At 42.7% G+C, this 22,293-nt stretch overlaps 1 protein-coding gene across 1 annotated transcript in view; it reads left to right on the top strand.

Moving 5' to 3' along the window:
- The window catches only part of RIOX1 (ribosomal oxygenase 1), a 178,822-nt gene that overhangs the window by 8,787 nt on the left and 147,742 nt on the right, over nucleotides 1–22,293 (top strand). The window contains exons 3-6 of the mRNA XM_040350758.1: nucleotides 7,962–8,107; nucleotides 11,457–11,556; nucleotides 13,204–13,317; nucleotides 18,646–18,752. Of these exons, the coding sequence (XP_040206692.1) occupies nucleotides 7,962–8,107; nucleotides 11,457–11,556; nucleotides 13,204–13,317; nucleotides 18,646–18,752 (467 nt within the window). The remainder of the gene's footprint in view (nucleotides 1–7,961; nucleotides 8,108–11,456; nucleotides 11,557–13,203; nucleotides 13,318–18,645; nucleotides 18,753–22,293) is intronic.

The following is a 22,293-nucleotide window of genomic DNA, read 5'->3' as shown; positions in this document are numbered from 1 at the left end:
CTGTTGTCTACCTCCAACGCGGTTAACCATATCGACATGTCTATGCTCCCGAGGAAGCATTATTTTTAACGTGTAAAATGTAGAGTGAGCCCTCCTCTCCTCTGGAACCACCGCCTGGTTACACATCGCACAGTTAACCTCTAATTATACTCTGTATATCAAGTTTTCTATGATATAATTGTACTATGATTGTGATAACCTGTGTGGACCAGTTTATTTAATTTCTCTGATTTTATATTTATAACTGTTTTTTTATGACATTTCCAAAAATAAATTTATCTAGTTTCTTATCATACCTATTGTGTGCCTTAAAGTCCAAATTACTAGACTTTAGTCAAAATCTATACAATATCGAGATGGTGGCACACTGTATACCAGTATATCCACAGCATCACCCTGTAGGGATATACGTTAAAAGTAGTCTTCATTTACACAACCATTAATGTCTAAACCACTGGCAACAAAAGATAGTACACCCCCTAAGTGAAAATATCCAAGTGTCAATATTTTGTGTGGCCACCATGATTAGTCTTAACCCTCTTGGGCATAGAGTTCACCAGAGCTTCACAGATTGCCACTGGAGTCCTCTTCCACTCCTGATGACATCATGGAGCTGGTGGATGATAGCCCTCGCGCTCCTCCACCTCCTGTTTGAGGATGCCCCACAGATGCTCAATAGGGTTTAGGTCTGGAGACACGTTTGGCCAATCCATCACCTTTACCCTCAGCTTCTTTAGCAAGGCAGTGGTCGCCTTGGAGGTGTTTGGGGTTGTTATGTTGGAATACTCCAGTCTCCAAAGTGAGGGAATCATGCTCTGCTTCAGTATGTCATAGTACATGTTGGCATTCATGGTTCCCTGAACTGTAGCTCCCCAGTGCCAGCAGCACTTATGCAGCCCCAGACCGTGACATTCCCACCACTATGCTTGACTGTAGGCATGACACACTTGGAGGCACTCTGCACATGCTCAGTTTGGTGTGTGTTGATAAAAAGTATTTTTGGGAGGGTGCATGTGATCAGCAGAGAGCCAATCCGCATTGTCCAGGCAGAGGGTCGGGGGTCATGCAGCCTGATATGACAGGCATGCGCGCGGAGCCCTCGGCTCCGGCGAGAAGCTCCTAAGGTCCAGCATGGTATTCTAAGCTTACCTGAAGGTAAAAAATGAGAGCGGTTGTAAACATAATTTTTTATTTTTTTTGTGTCTCTGGTCCTCCCCCGCAAGAACTCCACACATTCATGCAAGCTCTCTCGCATTGTGTGGAGTCCTAGCGGGTACGCTCCCATGATACATCCATCCGTTCCAGCCAATCAACAGCCAGGCTGAGCGGCGAAGAGGCTGTCAGGGCCGAGCGCGGGACTTTCGAGGGGTCAGGTAAGTATAACGGGGGGGGGGGGGGGGTTAGGTTGGTATAGCCCCCTCCCGGAAGTGGGAAAGGATACCTGTCAAAGACAGGTATCCTGTCCCGCCCCCCCGAAAGGTGCCAATTGGCATCGGAGGGGGGCAGGAATAAGATGACCGGAAGTTCCACTTTTGGGTGGAACTCTGCTTTTATCTAGACACTGATTGAAGTCCTAAGACTGTTCTTTACTGCCGATGAGAAAAGGTATTTAGCCGTTTAGCTGGGCACATATATCTGCAGTGTTTTGTTTTCAATGAGCTAAGTCTTATAGCTCTCTTCTGAAGGTTCCTTTGTTATCAGCCTGAGAACTCCTAACATTTTTTTTACTTTTTAAAATTGATTAGCAGAGGGCAGCTCCTATTACAAAACACCTCTGAGAGTCTGCCTATGACGATGCCTTTCCTCCAATCAGCAATTTTAGCTATCTTGGCTGTATGCCCAGACATCACACTCTGTTAACCAGGAAGAGAAAATCTCCTAACAAAATCTGAACTTTCTAAACAGTATATAAATGTGAAGACAGCAGATATACATATAAAACCTATGTAGGGAGATTTGGTTAATCTCAGTGTATTATCTAAAGGCCCTTTCACACAGGGCAGATCAGTAATGATCCGCCTCTGTGTGTCCCTAAGCTTAGCGGGGATCGCTCCGTAAATCCCTGCTAAACCGTCGGTTGACAGGGTGGTCTCTGCACACTGTGCAGGGACCACCCTGTCTTTTCTCCGCTCTCCCCTATGGTCCGTGTTCATCCGATCCCCCATGTGTCTGTGTTCATCCAATCCGATCCGCAGACGGAAGAAAAAATAGGGTTTTCTTCCGTCCGCAAAATCGGATCTTTGCGGAGACGGATGATTGCGGGTGACAGCGACTGTTTATCCGCTGACACCCGCAATCACATAGGGACCAACGTATGTCCCTTTTTCATCCGCAAACGGATGGATGAAAAAGCGGGCCTTTCAGCTCTATCCATTTCGACAAGTTCTGCGATGCGTTTGTTTTGCGTACCCCTTTCTTGTGTTCTGTCTGATACTTTTGGGAAAGGGGTCCTAAATTTTGCCCATTTGTTTAGAGAACCTGTCATGTTAAATTTGGGATCATTTAGACCTCTCCCCTAATGGTACTGGATTAAGAATCTGCTTGTACTTCTCAGGAATAGGTGAGCCATCAATTGTGATCAAAATTTTTTTGTTATCGGTCCAACAAGAAAGATATCTCCTGTGGGGCTTTGTTGCAGCCAAACAAAATGATGTACAAAAAGTATTCATAAAAAGATATTGGACAAATCGGTAAAATTTACTGTGTTAAAATCTTTAAGCTAGATGTGAAATAACATACATTGTCTTCCTGTAAAATAGGAACAAGACATATAAATGCGCTAATGCAAGGTGGTTTAATCGCAATCTCCCGCCATCCTATACATGGAGGAAGAGAACATGCGGGTGCATATTGATTGCTAAATGCATGTAAATTCAATCACCAATTCCCAACGTGTTTCAGTATTTAAACAGCCCTCCTCAGGGTATGTTGGGTAAAGTGCCTAAATGTATAAAATGATAATAGTAATACAAGAATTTTCAAAAACACCAGTGGTAGTATACAAAAATATTACATATCTGCGCTATGCTCTGCGAAGTAGACATGCATAGATATGGCAGATTATGCATTTAGTGTCATTGCAGATATTCATGCAGGATTCCCATGACAGAAAACAACCTGGCCTCACATTCCTGTAGGAAGTTGGAGTGGATGGTCGGGGAGGGCAACCTGTTTATGACCAGCGCCCTCCCTAAATTTTAAAGGTTGAAATAATATAAGTCATTGTGTCAAATTGTTTAGTTAATCAAAAAACGCAAGGACTATAATCTTAATCTCACCAGGTCAGAAGGAGTTAAAAATAAATATCTTGATCAAGGACCGCCACGGTGTCCGTTTAAAATGGTTGTTAAGCCACTGTAACCTGTATATACCATCAGCACTGCCTCCTATTGTAGTATCTCCCCTCTGTGTGATTTATAAAAATAAATGCTGCAAATACCTAATTTCACTGCCGAGATTGCGATCACATGACTGACCAGCTTTCTCCTCTGAGAGCAGGGTCAATTTTTATGGGTGTGGGGGGTTAACAAACGCTTTAAAGCGGATCTCCACTCTAAAGTGGAGTCCCGCTGATCGGAACCCTCCCCCCCTCCGGTGTCACATTTGACACCTTTCAGGGGGGAGGGGGGTGCAGATACCTGTCTACAGACAGGTATCTGCACCCACTTCCGGCCCTACGATACGGGCAAAGGACAGGTTTTTTCCTTCCTTCCCGTCCGTCCCCCGTTGTATGCTGGGAACACTCGGCTCCCAGCACACAGCGGGAGCCAATCGGCGGGCGCAGCGCGACTCGCGCATGCGCCGTAGGGAACCGGGCAGTGAAGCCGGAGCGCTTCACTTCCTGGTTCCCTCACCGAGGATGGAGGGGGGAGCAGCAGGGTGACGAGCGATCGGCTCGTCATCTGCTGCGATCGGCGCTGGACTCCAGGACAGGTAAGTGTCCTTATATTAAAAGTCAGCATCTGCAGTATTTGTATCTGCTGGCTTTTAATATATTTTTCCCGTGGCACATCCGCTTTAAGTTTTATGCTGACCTCCCCCCGTCGTCCATATCGGTCCCTGCTCACCCATTCAGCAGACAGGTGTGTTGGAGAGTGTGACCGCGTAGCATAGTGCCTAATATGTAATATTTCTGTATACTACCATTGGTGTTTTTGAAATTTCTTGTATTACTATTAGCATTTTATTCATTCAGGCACTTTCACCCAAAAACCCTTGAGGAAGGTTGTCTACTGAAACACGTTGGACACCCATAAGTTCTCCTCCATGTATAGGAAGGCAGGGGATTGGTGATTGAACCAGCTTATATTCGCATCTATTTTGCACTTAATTTGCCTTCCTTTAATATAGGAGCAAGACATATATGTTATTTCACATTTGGCCTAAAGATTTTAACATCTTTTGTACATCATTTTGGTTGGCTGCAACAAAAGCCCATGGGAGATGTCTTTCTTAAAGCGGAGGTTTACCCTAAAAAATTATCCACCATCCCATCCAGCATACTTGCGTCAGCTACAGTATACTTTTTTTTTTCCGCTGTACTTACCGTTTAATCGTTGATTTTCTTTTCTTCTTCCCGCGGGCAATAGGCGTTCCTATGAAGGAGCGTAGATGATTGACGTGCGGCTACAGCGCGTCACGCTTTCCAAAAATAGCCGACCTAGGACTCGGCTATATACGGCGCCTGCGCAGTCAGCTCCTAGTCTGTGTGCAGGCGCCGTAAAGAGCCGTGTTCTAGTTGGCTATTTTCAGAAAGCGTGACGCGCTGTAGCCGCACGTCAATCGTCTACACCCCTTTATAGGAACGCCTATTCCCCCGGAAGAAGAAAAGAAAATCAACGATTAACTGCTAAGTACAGCGAAGAAGAAAAAAAGCATACTGTAGCTGACACAAGTATGCTGGATGGGATGGTAGATTATTTTTTTTAGGGTGAACCTCTGGTTTAAGCATTTTTAAGGGATGGAGCAGCCCTTCACGTGCACATTACCTACTCCCATATATTTGAGTCTACAGTCCAGAACAACTGCTACTTATGTTTTAACTAGTTTCCCTCCTAGAGCATTTTTTTCTTTTTGCACATGTCAAAATCCGCTTTTTTGGCTATAAAATAAAAATCCCAGAACCTATGTTTTCACAAAGCCGCAGCCTTGTAGGACAAAGTAATTTGTAGGACAAATACAGGTCATCAATTTAGAGTTATTCATGAGTTATCGCCCTAAAATTATTGCCATTTTTCTGCACCCCAGTCCCTATGTTTTCATGCATAGTTGAGTTGCTTAGCCTTGTTTCCATGCCCTGTGCACAAAAACATGGGAACTGGGGTGCAGAAAAATGGCAGCAGGTACTCCTGGACTAATGAGTCCAAATTAGAAATATTTGGCTGTAGCAAAACGCAGTTTGTTCGTGGAGGGCGGTACAATAATGAGTATTTGCAGGCAAAAGTGAAGAATGGTGGCTGCAAATGGATTTGGAGATTTGGTCACGATCAATGGTGTCTTCCATGCTGATGAATACAGGCAGATACTTATCCATGATGCCATACCATCGACAAGGCATGTGATTGGCCTCAAATGTATTGGACAACAGCCCCACACATGAAGCCAATGTCATTAAGAACCATCTTCAGTGTAAAGAACAACGAGTCCTGGAAGTGATGGTTTGGCTCCAACAGAGTCATAATCTGTACATGCTCAAGTTTGCCTGGGAATTCGTGTAGAGACAGAAGGCTTTGAGGCAGCCTACATCCCCAGATCTGTGGTTGGTTGTCCAAGAATTTTGGAACAACCTACCTGCCGAGTTCCTTCATGTGTGCAAATGTACCTTGAAGAATTGATGCTGTTTGGAAGGCAAAGGGTGATCACACCAAATATTGATTTGGTTTGGATTTCACTTCTGTTCCTTTACTTTTAATTTTGTTGATTTATAAAAAATAAACTATTCTATTTCTGAAAGCATTCTTAATTTGCAGTATTTTTCACACCTGCCTAAAACTTTTGCCTTGTTGGTTTCTATGGGTAGCTTGGCATTCATCATTGATGGCCCTTGCTCTTCCTATAAAGTAAAGCTGTCTATAAATGGATTGCCTGGTTCAGCCGGTACTGGTTGACTTTTTATCAGTGTACAGCCATCCCTGTTCTAAAGTCAATTGTTTAACTTCTGTTGAATGAACAAGTTGGAAATCTTTTGCCAATCAGTGGCTGCAGCTGCTGATCAGTGTATTCTGACAATGGCAAGTCCCATTGTTATAGCAAGTAAATTATGCGCAAGAAGTTTATCAGAGCATTGTTATTGGAGGCAGCATAGTCAATAAAAAAAGCTGAAATCAATGAAAGTTCCGGCTGTTTGGGGTGGTGATGGGGGATGTGCAGGTATGTTTGAATGGGAGTATGTACACAGGGCTGCCGTCAATAAGGAACAGAGACCATGTTCCAATCTGGGAGACAAACAAGGAGAGAGGCGCCTCTGGGTGCAGTACTTAAGACAGTTTTTACATTATTAAAAAACACAAGTAAAGAAGCCACTCACATTTTGGTGGTCAATCAAAAACGTGTGGATGCAGTTTTCCAGGAGGGTAGGTAGGTATCATCTGGTGGAGTCTTTTCCCTTTGTCCCTGGTACAGCGCTGTGGGATGCAGGGGATCTGTCCTTCTGCCGCAGGTGTGATCTTTAATTTTTGGCGGTGGGCAGGGGGATCCTGTGCGGCGCTGCAAACCGTGTGTGCCGATGGACGAGCAGGGATGACGTCACCAGGAAAGCGACGCGTTTCTGAATGCTGGCCGCGAGTAACAAGGCTGCCGCATTCCTTTCTCCAGCTTGAGAAAGGAATGCGGCAGCCTTGTTACTCGTGGCCAGCATTCAGAAACGCGTCGCTTTCCTGGTGACGTCATCCCTGCTCGTCCATCGGCACACACGGTTTGCAGCGCCGCACAGGATCCCCCTGCCCACCGCCGAAAATTAAAGATCACACCTGCGGCAGAAGGACAGATCCCCTGCATCCCACAGCGCTGTACCAGGGACAAAGGGAAAAGACTCCACCAGATGATACCTACCTACCCTCCTGGAAAACTGCATCCACACGTTTTTGATTGACCACCAAAATGTGAGTGGCTTCTTTACTTGTGTTTTTTAATAATGTAAAAACTGTCTTAAGTACTGCACCCAGAGGCGCCTCTCTCCTTTACGTCCCAATTTTAGACTACAATGACTCAGACAGAGATTCTTCCATCCACTTTCATTCTGTGAGCGGAGGTATCTGTTCGTTCATCTTCTTGGCTGAATGGAAAAAAAAAATTGAAGTTGGCCGCAGATGGATTGTAATTCTTCAGCAGGAACCAGACACATTTTGATCCATGTGTGGCAATCGCTGTTTGACAGAAGTCAATCTTTAGATCGACTTCTGTCGAATGGGATAGTTGGAAAAGGTTTGGCGATGGTCATTGCAGCCAATGATCAGTGAATTCTGACAGAGGAGAGTCTAACTGGCAGAATACAATGTCTCAGGGAAACGGGGGATGATCCTCCTATCCACCTCACTTGTGTTGGAGAAATCTGTTCTGTTTTTTTCATTCAGCCTACTGGCTGGATGAAAAGAAAATGAAACATCTGCTACCAGCTTAAAGTGTTAGTTTACCTTTACAGAAAAAATGTGACAGCGCTGACCAAACAAAATCCAGCACTGATGAAGCAGAGGGAAAAGAGCAGGGATTTCAAATCCCTGGAGCTACTGTTGGGGTGCTGATGGCTCAGCAAACACAGAGGTAAGTATAGCAGGGACCTGAGGGTGTCCAGTGTAAACTCACCTTTTTACATTTTTATTCTGTAAAGCTGAACTAACCCTCTGGCCTGTCCATCCGTCTATTTTGAATTACAACAAGGTATTTTATCTGGCCCTGGGAAACTTATATTAGGGCAAGCTTTACATTTTAGCTGCTGTTTATTAGAACTTTGTACCTTGTTTTAGGATTTACAAAGCGGCATCAAGCAGCATGTGGGACCTTCACTACAATCTGTATTACAGAATCTGGGGAAGATCCAGAACAGCAAGGAGCGAGCTAAAACCTTATTCAAATGGCTGATTTCTCCCATTAATCCCAAGGAGTTCTTTAGGTAAGCCAGTTTTACTGTGACCCATTTGTACACCTATTGGGAAAAGTTCTGGAATAATAATAATAATAATAATAATAATAATAATAAAAAAAAAACCCTGAACCTCTGCCTGCCGGTTTAGGTGGCAGGCAGAAGCATTTCCAGTTCAGGTGGTAGCAGGCAGAACTATAAGGCTCAGGGCCTCAGTCAGGTAAGACCAGAGTACGGGGGTAGAGGCTTCTTCGAAGCCTCAAGTGTCTCGAGACCCTACTCCGAGAAAACAAAAACCTGGAGCAAGCCAAAAGTTTTCTACACTCTGAAAATCTATTCTGGAGCCCCTCACATATGTGTGAGACCACTGTACTGTCTTAAATCCCACTAATACAGTGGCAGGGCAAACAATCAGTTCAGGAGATGGGCAAAAAGCATGGTTATTAAACAGGCCAAGGTCAATTCACGTGGAAGGCAGAAACGTGGTTGGCAGAGGCATAGTGATAAACAGTGCGGATCATTCACAGAAATAGCAGATTGTGGAAACTGAAAAAATATCTTCACTTCACATATACTTTTAGTGTAGTGATAGATCGGATAGCACTCTCCAATACAGATTTCTGGCTGGGAGGGACATTGGGGACAGTAGTTTCGGGTGTCAGGGTGAACTCCTTTACTTGAACACACCACATTCTTTGGGGGGTTTGCAGCCGGTTTTGGTAAGAGGGAGGATATCCGGGAAGTTCCTTTTATGAAGTCTGGCCAATAAATCAGAGCAAAGTTCTTCAGGGGCATGGCCATGTGGATTGAGAAGAGCTGTAATAACGTTCTTTTTGAAATTTTAGGTAGGTGAGGGATCTTTGTGTGCCCTTGGGGGAAAAAATAACATGAATTGAAAAGGGCTAGTTGAAACAAAAAAATGGCGACTTTCTTATACCAAAACAGAAATCTCCTGCTGGCCAAGTAGGGCTGCATCAGCTGATCATTTATATCCACCCCCATGAATGGGTTATATTCCTCTACACATTTTGGCTTCTGGATGGGACCTCGTCTTGTCTGAAGTTTCACCAAGGTGTTTCCATGCATTATAGAAAGGATGTATATGTCTCGTTTATCACTCCACTTTAGGGCCAGTACCTCTTCATTCTGCATACTAGCTCCCCCCCCCCCCATTTAAATTTCATGGTGACCAATTTCTGTGGGAAGTCCTTGCGGTTGGTCCATGCTGTCAGGCCACAGTGCTCCAGGGCCTTCAAAAATGTGATAGGTAGTCAGGAAACGTAATATATGCCTTTTAGAACGCCTGACGATGCTACTTGGATGTTGGGCCTCTGTATGTGGCCAGGCTGTGGAAAAGTCTCACACATGGTAACGCCATACTCAGGAGTAGCAGAATATATTTTGGGGTGTAATTGCAAGTTTACCTATGCCATGTGCGAGAAATAACTTGTTATGACAATTTTGTGGGAATTTTTTTTTTTTTTCCAAACAATTGTGGGCAAAAAATTGCAACTTCAAAAAACTCACCATGCCTCTTACTAAATGCCTTAGACTGTCATCTCTGCAAAAAGGGTCTTAATAATCTAGTAAAATTGTAGATGTTTAACAATAATACAACTCATGTTGATAAGTAATATATTTGTACATATGCATACTGATGACACCATAATTTGTAAATATATACATAATCGGCACATAACAATGATGAATAATATTGTAGATTCATGTATCAACTTGGCAGCATAGATTAGGGTTCAATGGGTTTAAAATTATGAATTGTTTATCTAGATATGAATCCAAATGGGGCAAATGGCTACATCCTAAATGACCGCCGCGTTTCATGTAAAAACTCTTCCTCAGGGATGAATGCTTCAGCATTATGATTGCCCTCAAAAGGGCCGGTTGTATCTGTAAGATTAGATGTCCAGCATCCCCTCCCCTTTACATTAGATGTCAAGAGCCACCCCACCATCAGAAGTTGAGTCCCCCACTCTCCTTTATATCACAGTGCACCCCCCTTTCCTTATGCTGCTACTGGGAAGAAGCTGGATGCATTGTTTAAAAGCAGAAAGTAAGGGTCTGGAGTAGGACCAGAGGAGGTCTGGAGCTCTCCTGCAGCTGCAGGAGAGGTGCGAGGGCCACATGAAATGGAGGGCCGGATTCAGCTCGTGGGCCTTGTGTTTGACACCTGTGCTATAGAATATCTATAAAAAACTGAATATTATAATGATTAAACCGAATATTGAAATAAGCACAAAAGCAACAGTGTGTGGTGTATGTAGGACCAGGGCAGGGAAAGGTGGTAATTATGAAGGTCGATAGAGGAGTGTAATAAACGAGCACCATAGGAAGTCCAAATAACCAAGGAGTTAATAAGAGCGATGAGGCAGAAAGGTGACATACTGAGAAACGGTGCAATGAGATTGCGTAATGATTTACCTTGAGTGCATGAAAGCAAAGTGCTTCAATAGGGTGCAGCATCTACACATGTGCAGATAAAGCAACTGTGCCTGGGGAGTCACCTTATGTATGCCCCCCCCCCCAAACACAAGGGCCACCACCAGTGTCCCGGGGCTGTGATGCGCCCTTCCTTACCCCTCTGACCCGGGGGGGATCGGGCAGGTGCCCACAGCGCATCTGTGCCATGCACCGCAACGCCATGCGACTCCGACAGTTGGGGATTTGGCGCCAAGCCATGGGCGGTGTCCACTGCGCAGTCTGGGGCCCCTCCCGGCACATGCCGTGCGAGCAAGACGCTTGTGGCAGCCCTTTTGCTTGGGGGGGGCGTAGATAAGGCGATTTCCTCAGGCACAGTTCCTTTCTGCACACGTGTAGATGCTGCACTTTTCTTTCATGCACTCACTCAAGGTAAATCGTTACACAACATACTGAGAAACATCTCAGTATGTCACCTTTCTGCCTCATCTCTCTCATTCAGTCCTTTGGTTATTTGGACTCCCAATGGTGCTTGTTTATTACACTCACTTGGTGGTTTGCATTTCCACCTTATTTGCACACACACTTTCACCCCAGTATCTGGATACTTATTTCCATATCACTTTCACCATGTAATTGCTACTTCACTCACTCATTACAGGCTTTACTGGAAATCATTATTTCCTTTCCCTATTCTGGACATGCTGTGCTTGGGGGGGGGGGGGGTTATATGACCACCTCATCTGCCGGCACGGACCACCTTTCTGGCTCTGGTCCTACATACACCACACACCATCGAAGAGTTTCTCTTGACACGTAAAGTGAATTTAAAAACGGGTCTGATTTAATTCAATGCGTGATTCATTTTTGATGGTTTACGATTGTGCTTGTTATGCTTGGCTGGCTGCAATCCATAAGCTTTGTATTTTTTTTTTTCTTGCAGTAATATTTGGGAGAAGAAACCTGCTCTAATTAGACGACACAATCGCAAGTATTATGATGGATTTTTTTCTACTTCAGAATTTGATCTCATTCTCAGAGAAGTATGTGAGCAAAAAAAATCTTATACTACTGTTAATTAATGTGTGCTGTTTTTGATAAAGGCCACCTATTAAAATAAGTGGCCCATTTATTCATAACCGGTACATTTTTATGGTACATTTTTATACTGTAATAATACTACTTTTGTAAAATGGTTAGCAATAGGTTTTTGAAAACCTGTAGTATGCTTCCAATGAGTGCATATTTGAGCTTTTATTTACCTTTTTTTTTTTTTTTTTTTTTATTGTATTGTACTGCGCTTACGGTACATTACTGCACGTTGCAGTAACCGTGTTCATTTGTGGGCCCTAAATGTCAATTCGCAAAAGTTAATGAAGGGACTTCCACTTCAAATATCGCTAGCTTTTGCTTGGCAATTATTGTAAGGGTAGACAAGGGGGATTTTTGAGGAAGCAGAAAATGGAGCCATTGGAGTTGGAAATAATTTAATGTTTTTTAGATGTATCCTGTGAAAGAAAATGAAAAATTCTGTATTTTGTGAAATAATGTGAATTGATTGTTTTTTTAATGACAAACTTATTGTGACGTAAAATTATACATGTAGTTAAAATAACTCTTGAAGTCTAGTGAAATTACCCGTATGCGTGTAAAGCATAGCTTAAATCAGGCATGTCCAAAGTCAGGCCCGGGGGCCAAATGCGGCCCCCCTGTTGATTTAATATGGCCCCCCTGGGGATTTGGATATATGTATTGTTTGTGGCCCCCAGGGCCACAAAAGATATATACTGTATTTATTGGCGCTAACTTGGAGGGGACAGGACGAGCGCCGTCAGATTACATGAAGAGAATCTCCTGTTTACTCAGCAGCGCCTCCATTGGAAGTCCCGTCTCCTGGGATGCCATTAGACGACTGTTCTGTCTATCATAGGAGGCGGGACTTTTTATAAAAGAGGCCAAAGGGTAAACAAGAGATTCTCCTGTTTGTAATCTGTCAGCACTTGTCCCGCCCCCCTCCCTCTGCCCTCCGAGGCTGCAGATGGGCATCGTTCAGGCTGCACTGATGGCAATGGTAAGGCTGCATTCATGGCACATGTGAGGCTGCATTCATGGCACATGTGAGGCTGCAATGGTGAGGTTGCAATGGTAAGGCTGCATTCATGGCAATGGTGAGGCTGCATTCATGGCAATGGTAAGCCTGTGCGTGTTATACGCCGATAAATACGGTATATCCAAATAACACGCCCATCATCCTTAGTCCTAAGCATCGCTCTGGGATTCATTGAGGCCACAAAAGAAATATATACAGTATATCCAAATAACACGCCCAAGCTCATCTCTTCACCACACACAGCCACAAAGGCAAGAGAATTCTTGTTGGGCGGTGTATTAGTGCTCAGGCGAACACACTTAGACCGAATTTTAATGGTTCAAAGAATGTCAGGCAAAATAGTCGGCTCTCACGCATGTTCACTTAATCAAATCTGGCCCTCTTTGAAAAAAGTTTGGACACCCCTGGCTTAAACCTTTCTATTGTCTTCTATTGAAGCGAACATTTCCTAAATCCTTAGAAATACCTTTTGACATTTTACTAAATAGGGGTTGAATATTTCTTTAGTCTTTATCTAATTTGGAGTGCTTTTTGTAGACTACTTTATATTATCAATCTTTCTGTTATGTTTTAAATCTAGGATAATGTACAGTTTGGTGTAAACTTGGACGTCACCAGTTATACTGATGGAGTACGGGAAACCCACAATTCCCCTGGCAGAGCATTGCCACTGGTTGTATGGGACTATTTCAAGGTAAACCTTTTTTTTATTTGCAGCTAAAACCGATGGCCACTTCTCCCTAATCATACTATCGGAAAAGAAAAAAGGGTGTTCCCCTGGGTAGACTTTATTTTTTTTATTTATTTTTTTTAAATAACAATTTTTATTTTTGTTCGGCAATATAAAAAAAAAGCAGTGGTACAGTCGTAACAAAGAGATATTGAATGTAATCAATTGCAATAGCGTATCCAAAGCGTGCCAGGCACAGGCGAGGGGAGACAACCGCCCCCGGTCGCCGGCGCCGAGAACTAATTGTCCTTCTACACACCCCTGAAAAAGGTTACCCCGAAAAGCGTCGGATGTAAAGAAGGTTTTCATGTATTTACCTATATGGTGACAATCTTTGGAATATTTTAATTCAATATTTCATTTTTTTGATAAATATGTATAATTGTGAATAAAAACAATTTTTTTTTACTTCAGTATCCCGTATATTTGGAATTAATAATATCAGTGCTTTAAAAGTCCACCCAGGGGAACCCCCTTTTTCTTTTCTCATATATACTGGATGTGGCACAAGCATAATTTGCCATTCACCCCCCTTTCTTTTAATCATACTATCGGATGCTTCTGAAGCTTTCAAAAAAAGTCACCACCCGCTGCTCCTTTCCTGGTTCTTTTCCTTCCTGTCTAATTGGTCCTTCAGTGTCACCTACAACTTCCGTATCGTCCTTTCCTCTTGCATCAGTAGGGGTCACCCAAAACTCTGATTTCTCTTTTTAGATCCAATGACTATCCAGATCTTGTCATATTTACGTCTTGTAACATTTGAAAAATATTCCCCCCTCTTAACTAATGACATCACCAGGGTATTTATTCACTTCCCTGTTATCGATCACTATTGACCTGCTGCCAGACATATTCACCTTACCGGTGGCTGTGTGTGCTGCCTCTAAATCCATTGTAAAATTCAAGTTGCAACACAGGGTTTCCTCCATTGATCTACAGCAGTGGTCATCAACCCTGTCCTCAGAGCCCACTAACAGGCCAGGTTTGCAAGATAACTGAAATACATCACAGCTGATATAATTTGCTCCTCAGTGATTGCAGTATTCTAGTCTGCATCTCCCCAAGGTAATACATAAAACCTGGCCTGTTAGTGGGCCCTGAGGAAAGGGTTGATGACCACTGATCTACAGTATATGGATAAGCAGAGATGTAGGGGAATGAAAGGAGTCATTAGGTGTGTTCACCTGTGGATGCTCCCCTGTGAACCCTGCAATAAAATAGAACACATTTATTTCACAGCCAGAAACCTTTTTTTTTTTTTTTTTATATGGAACATTTAAAGCGGCGCTCCACCCAAAAATGGAGCTTACGCTTTTTCATAACCCTCTTCCCCCTTCCGGTGTCACATTTGGCACCTTTCAGGGGGCAGGGGGGTGCAGATACCTGTCTAAGACACTTCCGGGAATACGGGACTGCGGCAGACATGCCTCAACCCGCAGCCCCCCTGTCTTTCCGGAAACACACTGAACCCGGAGAGAGCAGGGACCAGTGACAGTGCGCAGTAGGGAACCGGGCAGTGAAGCCGCAACGCTTCACTTCCCGATTCCCTAACCAAGGATGGCGGCGGGTTCAGCCGAGGGACGAGAGATTGCTGGACAGATAAGTGTCCATTTTTTTTTAAAAGTCAGCAGCTGCAGTATTTGTAGCTGCTGGCTTTTTAAAAAAAAAAAAAAAATCCGGCGCAACCTCCGCTTTAAATCTACTTTGATTGAAATTTGCTGGTACACTCCATTTGAAATTTTTTAGTATAACTAATGTCAAAAACACTTTTTTTTTAGTTTTGAATAGAGTGGAGAGGAATTGGAACGCCTTTCAGGGCTTTTGTTGCTGTCTGTGTCTCAATTGGGGGATTCACTCTCTTTATTTATCACGTTTTACCATTTTCACTGATGTTTAAGTAAGGTGTACAGCAATAACTGTACTTTTGGGGCTCAGTAAAAATGTAAATAGTAAACCAAACAGATACACAAGGTGGATATACTGCATTGGACCAGATTGTTAAAACTGCTGCAGTTCCTGGAGGTCGCTATTTTACATTCTCTGTAGGATATTTATCAAGCAAATTGGCAACAAATTTAGACGCAATCAGATGGTAAAGAGTCTACGCCATAGGCTCCTTACCGAGATCGGAAATGCGGTTTGTCAGAGTGACACAACTCGCTACCGATCGCCGCCGCACAAGCAGCTTTTTCTGCGGGACGTCATATGATGCCCAGTCAGGATAATGAAACCACTGCCTGGCTGTCATTTTGCTATAGGCCGGGTGGGATGTGGTTAAATGCGTTTATACAAAATCCTCCTGTTTTTATAATTCTTTAGCCATTTGTCTGCCCAGTCTAAGTGATTCAAACTGATCCCTTCCACATTCATGGTTGAATCTAAGCTGTTGACCTGTATAAGCTTTTAAAGCATCACCTAGAGTATGGGGTAGTTTTGGGTTCTATAGTTGGTAGCCATTTCATGTGCTCACACAATTTTAATGCTTGACATATTTGGCATCTATTTTTACATTCAATTTTTTTATTTATGTTTACTAAAAAGATGATTTTAATAAACGGTTGCACCAGTATTGTGTGACATAAAAAATTGCAGTTACTAAAATATTATTCTCCAGTGTCTGTTTTCCGAAAATATACAGTATATAATGTTTTTGGTATTTGAAGTAATCTTTGGGTACACAAAAAAAGCCAGAAACCTTAAAATGTTAAACATATACAGTTGTGCTCATAAGTTTACATACCCTGGCAGAATTTATGATTTTGTGGCCATTTTTCACAGAATATGAATACCAACACAAAAACATTTTGTTCAGGAGGTATGCAGGGAGGGAGAAATCTATGAGTACCTGAGAGGTCTGGACCTTCCCTCAGTGCCTAGGGAGGAATTGGAGCAACTCAAAGTCCCAATTACCCCAGAAGAAGTATGACATTATGGCCCTTGGAAAGTCTCTGGGACCTGACGGTTACTCAATTTTATATTGTGAGATTTCAAAAGTTTCTGATCCCTAAATTATGTGAATATCTTAATGCCCTGGCAGAAGGAGAGACCCTGCGGAAGAAATCACTATTGGCCTATATAACCCTCATCTTAAAAGAAGGGAAGGATCCAACAGTCCCAGCGAGTTTACCGCCCAATATCCCTGTTAAATACAGATATAAAGATCTTTGCCAAAGTAATAGCGAAAAGACTAAAGCCCCTAATACCAAGTTGGGTAAATAGTGATCAAGTAGGGTTTGTATTGGGGAGAGAGGGAAAAGATAATGGCCTGAAGTCACTTTGTCTGATCCATAAAGTAGAGGGGAGGAAGTGCCCAGTCGCACTCCTGTTGATTGATGCCGAAAAGGCCTTCAACAGGGTAGACTGGGGCTTCATGTTTGGAACATTTAAGACATCTGGGTATTGGGGTAAAAATTAAGAAATGGATATATAACTTCCACCCAACGGCCAAAGTTAGAGTAAACAGGAACTTATCTCCCCCTTTGGACTTATTTAATAAGAAAAAAAAAGGGGTGTCCCCTGTCGCCAATGCTGTTTGTATTAGCATTGGAACGCCTGTTGGCGTTGATCCATAAAAACCCGGACATTGGAGGAGTAAAAGTAGGGGAGATGGAGTTTAAAGTAGCGGCATATGCAGACGATCTGCTTTTCTACAAGTCCAATACTAGAATAACAATTCCAGTTATATTAGATGAGCTGACCAGGTATGCAAAATTGACTAACTTTAAAATAAATGTCTAAATCGGAGATTCTGAATATTACTACATCAAGGGAGGAACAGCTGGGGAGCCAACTAAAATTTCCTTTCGCAAGGTGTAAGGAGGGACTGGGGTATATGGGAATAAAATTGCCTGCATCATTAGGGAATATGTTCAAGGCCAATTATATACCAGTGCTCAACAAAATTAAAGAACACTTGGAGAATTTGAGACATAAGCCCCTCTCATGGATAGAAAGAATTAATGCTGTAAAAATGAATATACTACCAAGGCTGACTTATATTCTCCAAATAGAAATGTGGGGGAAACAACTGCGCTAGCTAACAAACAAAAAGGAAACAATATAGCAGCTAGCACACAAACAAACAAAGTCAAAAGCAAATAAGGAACAAAAAGTGCAGCGCTAAACTCAATTGATCTGTGAAAATGCTGCCAAAATCACATGACATGCAAAAGTGAAATCCCAGGGGGATATACAAAAGAACTGTGGGGTATTGTGAAAGAAAAAATCACACTGCATGGGGGCAGTACTGCATAAAGTCCATAGGTGTGCTTCCAAACAGGTGAGTGAAAACACTACACAGGTGCAGTGAACAATGTGGATAGTTCATAGGTATGCTTCCCAATAAATGAATGAAACACTTCACAAATGATGTCAATTCAGATGAATGAAGACAATGGTCATGGCTTGTCTGTAGTAATCTTCAAATGATCATGTAAAGAAAATGGGTACTCTTACCAGCTGTGGTGGACTTGCATGTTAATCTTAACAGCAAGTCAGATAAAGCATGGTGGTCTCAGCGGACCCTGGGCTCTGTGCGGATGGCTCTGTAGAGATGGTCACTCCGGCTTGGATGGTGGAACCAATCTGGTCAGATACCTCTCTTCAGGAACAGGGCCCCGAATGGATAAGGCCAATGGTGAATTAGCCAGGCTCATAAATCAGCACAGCATGTGTGGATATATGAAAACAAAAAAGAAATGCTCCCAATGGTGCAGATCAAAAATAAACCCGTGAAGGCTTTATTTAAAAATAAATGGATAAAATTAAGTGAAAATTATAATAAAAAGCAGTATGGGGTACTGATCATGTTACCCCATCATTTTCACAGATCAATTGAGTTTAGCGCTGCACTTTCTGTTCCTTATATTCTGCAAATGATCCCAATAACCGTACTCCAGGACTACTTTAGGAAATTAAGATCAATGATATGGGGACACGCTATGGGGGTGCGCGTGTGCCTCTTACAGCGCCTTAAAGAGCCGACGTACAGCTATGATGGCAGGACCAGGGGAGCCATCCTGCTGCATTATAACTGCAGCGGCTCCTCGGGAACCGGCTAAAAAAGAGTAAATACAGTTCATAATAAATGGCTTCAGCCAAACACTTCATGAGTGAAAGGAAACGTTTTTGTGTTGCATTCATATTCTCTGAAAAATGGCCTAGAAATCATACATTCTGCCAGGGTATGTAAACTGATGAGCACAACTGTAAATAAAAATAGGGTACTGCTCATAAGCTTAAAAGATGTTATGTATGTTATTTGTATTTGATTTTGTGTTCTTTATTGCACAGAATGGCTGCTCTTTGAGGTTATTAAATCCCCAGGCGTTCTCTGTCACAGTATGGAATGTCTTATCTATCCTCCAGGAGCTCTTTGGAAGCATGGTTGGGGCAAACACGTATGTAATTTTTTATGTTTGGAGCAGACTGAATTGTGGCTGTTTTGATTGAATCTTGGGTCTCATTAATCCTGATAAAAAAAAAAAATCAACCACTCATTTGACTTATTCATTTTCATCTATAGAGGGATTTAGACACTGCTAATGAGTTCTTTTACTTTTTTCCTATAATACATAACCAATAAAAAAAAAACAGTTTAGGCCAATACGTATTCTTCTACATATTTTTGGTAAAAAAAAAAAACAATAAGCGTACAGTGTATAATAAATAAATATATATATATATATAATATTTTTTTATTTGTTATTGTTTTTATTTGTAATGGCGGGGATCAGCGATTTTTAGCGGGATTGCGGCGGTTAAATCTGATCTTAATTTACACTTTTTGGTGACCAGTGACACCAGTACAGTGATCGGTGCAAAAATGCACTGATTACTGTTAAAATGGCACTGGCAGGGAAGGGGTTAACACTAGGGGTGATCAAAGTGTCAGGGGGATGGACAGGCTGGGAGTAGAGAGATAGCTGTTCCTGATCTCTCTCTCTCTCTCTCTCTCTCTCTCAGCCCCCCCCCCCCCAACAGGAGCACCTATCTGAGTATAACCAGTGTTTATAAAAATTATGCAAAGTAAGGCACCTTTCACACTGTGGAGGTTTGCAGGCGCTATTGCGCTAAAAATATCGCCTGCAAACCGACCCTAAACAGCGGCTGCTGTTTCTCCAGTGTGAAAGAGCGGTGTGCTAGCAGGAGTGCTGCAAAAGTCCTGTTAGCAGTATCTTTGGGGCGGTGTGATTACCGCTCCTTCCCATTGAAAGCAATGGGAAACCACGGCTATACCGCCAGCAATGCACCTCTGCAGAGGCGCATTGCCGGCGGTATTGGCTCTTTCTCGGCCGCTAACAGGGGTTAAAACTGTACCGCTAGCGGCCCGAATACCGCCGCACTATACCGCCACTGCACTTCCCGACCCAGTGTGAAAGGGGCCCAATGGCTACAAAAATAATCACACACAAATATTTATAAAATTCACACAAACTACCTGTATACTGTGAACATTCTCACAAATGCAAACTTGCATACTATAAAGACAATAAAGTTCTGGCATTACAAAAAAGGTGAAAAAGGACAGGCAAAATAATTAAATCCTGGGGAGTCTATTCCCATATAATTCTTCAATAAGGTACCCAGGGCATCGACAGATTTTTTCACACCGGTCGTATATACAGTAACCACTTTGTCAGAAGCTAATTTGGTGGCATAAGATGCTGTTTAAAGGTAGTGTGCAGTTACTGTTACTGGCTCAAAACAAGAAGTTCCATGCTTTCCACACTGGAACACAAAATGGAGAAGGCATTGACTATAAATATGGCAGTTTGCTATAGACAAATCATGCTCTGCTATAGGCTGTGCTTTTCTCTCTCGTCATCCAGCTGCTGGAATTGACTGTCCAGTCGTGAGCCGCTACACACACACTGTAAAATGTTTCATAAAACGTCTTCCGGAATGTATATATAAATATAAAAAAATAAACCTAAAAGCAAAGAAAGATTGATTATTTTGAATAATATTGACTAATGAGCATTATGAACTTCTTATCCCATTTGTTTTTTGGATCGTTGTTATTTAGTGTACAATAAATAGTATGTATGTTTTTTTTTTTAACCACTTGAGAACCATGCTATAGATGAAAGACGTCCACAGCGCGGCTTTTTAACTGGCAGGTAGAAGTCTCTGGACGTCCTGCTGTTTACAATCCCCCTGCGTGCTGCCGAGGGAGCGCAGCGGGGAAAAACTGTGCCCGCCGTGTCACGTGATGCCGGTGCACGTGCCTGGCGGCCGCAATGCTGATGCGCGTGCCTGGCGGCCGCGATGTCCGCCAAGTACTCGCTATCGGCAATTAGAGGCAGGACGTGAAGCTCTGTGTGTAAACACAGAGCTCCACGTCCTGTCAGGGAGAGAGGAGACCGATGCTGTGTCCTTTGTACATAGGGACACAGATCGGTCTCCCCCCACAGTAAGAATCATTTCCAGGGAATACATTCAACCCCCCCCCCCCATTGTTAACCCCTTCCCTGACAGTCACATTTATACAGTAATCGGTGCATATTTATAGCACTGTTCGCTGTATAAATGTCAATGGTCCCGAAATAGTGTCAAAAGTGTCCGATATATCCGCCAAAATATCGCAGGCCTGACAAAAATCGCAGATCGCCGCCATTACTAGTAAAAAATTCTAAAATCTATCCCCTATTTTGTAGGCGCTATAACTTTTGCACAAACCAATCAATATACGCTTATTGTGATTTTTTTTTATTATATATACTTTTTTTTTACCAAAAATATGTAGAAGAATACGTATCGGCCTAAACTGAGAAAAAAATATATATTTAAAAAAATAAATTGGGATATTATTATAACAAAAAGTAAAAAAATATATTGTGTTTTTTTTATTTTTTTATTTCTGTCTTTTTTTGGTTTATAGCGCAAAAAAATAAAAACCGCAGAGGTGATCAAATACCACCAAAAGAGAGCTCTGTTTGTGGGAAAAAAATGATAAAAATATAATTTGGGTACAGTGTTGTATGACCGTGCAATTGTCATTCAAAATGCGTCAGCGCTGAAAATTGGTCTGGGCAGGAAGGGGGTTTAAGTGCACAGTAAGGAAGTGGTTAATATCTATTTTGTTGCTACCGATAAGCTGATTGGACGACTCCATGCCATAATGAGCTTTTTCTATATGTGATGCCATTGGTCTAGTACTGACACGAAAGAACTCTCTTGTTCTATCCGGGTTCTTCCTGTAAACACCTTTTTGAAGTTTTAGAAGTGTATTTTTGTATTTTTTTTATTTTATTTGTAGCTGTGAAGTCTTTGTGTGCTTGTTCGTTTATTAAAAAATAAATAGGAAAAACACACCGGCATAGTCTAGCACAGGGATATGCAATTAGCGGACCTCCAGCTGTTACAAAACTACAAGTCCCATCATGCTTCTGACTCTGGTGTCATGCTTGTGGCTGTCAGAGTCTTGCTATGCCTCATGGGAATTGTAGTTCTGCAACAGCTGGAGGTCCGCTAATTGCATATCCCCGGTCTAGCATATCATTCTTACTAAAAGGAGAGAAAACACTCTTAGAATTGAAATCCTTGCACAGAGGGCATGTAAGTAATAGGTTGTAAGTTTGCTTCTGAGCCAGTGTGAGACTCAAACTAATTAAAGAGTAGCAGCATGGTAGCTGAGCTGGGGTTGTCACATGCAGAATGGATCCTGACGAGTTAATGCAGCAGGGCTATGCAGGAGACAGATCTCCGAGGGTCTAATTTGCTCGCTTGCTCACTTACACGCACACACTGATGATTCATCACTGGGGGATCTGATGAATGTGTTCTTAAAGCGATCACATACAGGTCACTGAGGGGTTAGTGCTTCTGTGGTGGGTGAGCGCTGAGAGAATAATGCAGATACGCTGCAGAATTGTCACTGGTGGGTTAATGCTCATACAGGGGAGGGAACAATGTAAGGGGGCTTGGAGGTAGGATCTC

The sequence above is a fragment of the Rana temporaria genome, chromosome 4, assembly GCF_905171775.1.
Source record: "Rana temporaria chromosome 4, aRanTem1.1, whole genome shotgun sequence".
NCBI classification, from domain to species: Eukaryota; Metazoa; Chordata; class Amphibia; order Anura; family Ranidae; genus Rana; species Rana temporaria.
This window is presented reverse-complemented; position numbering and strand designations above follow the sequence as displayed.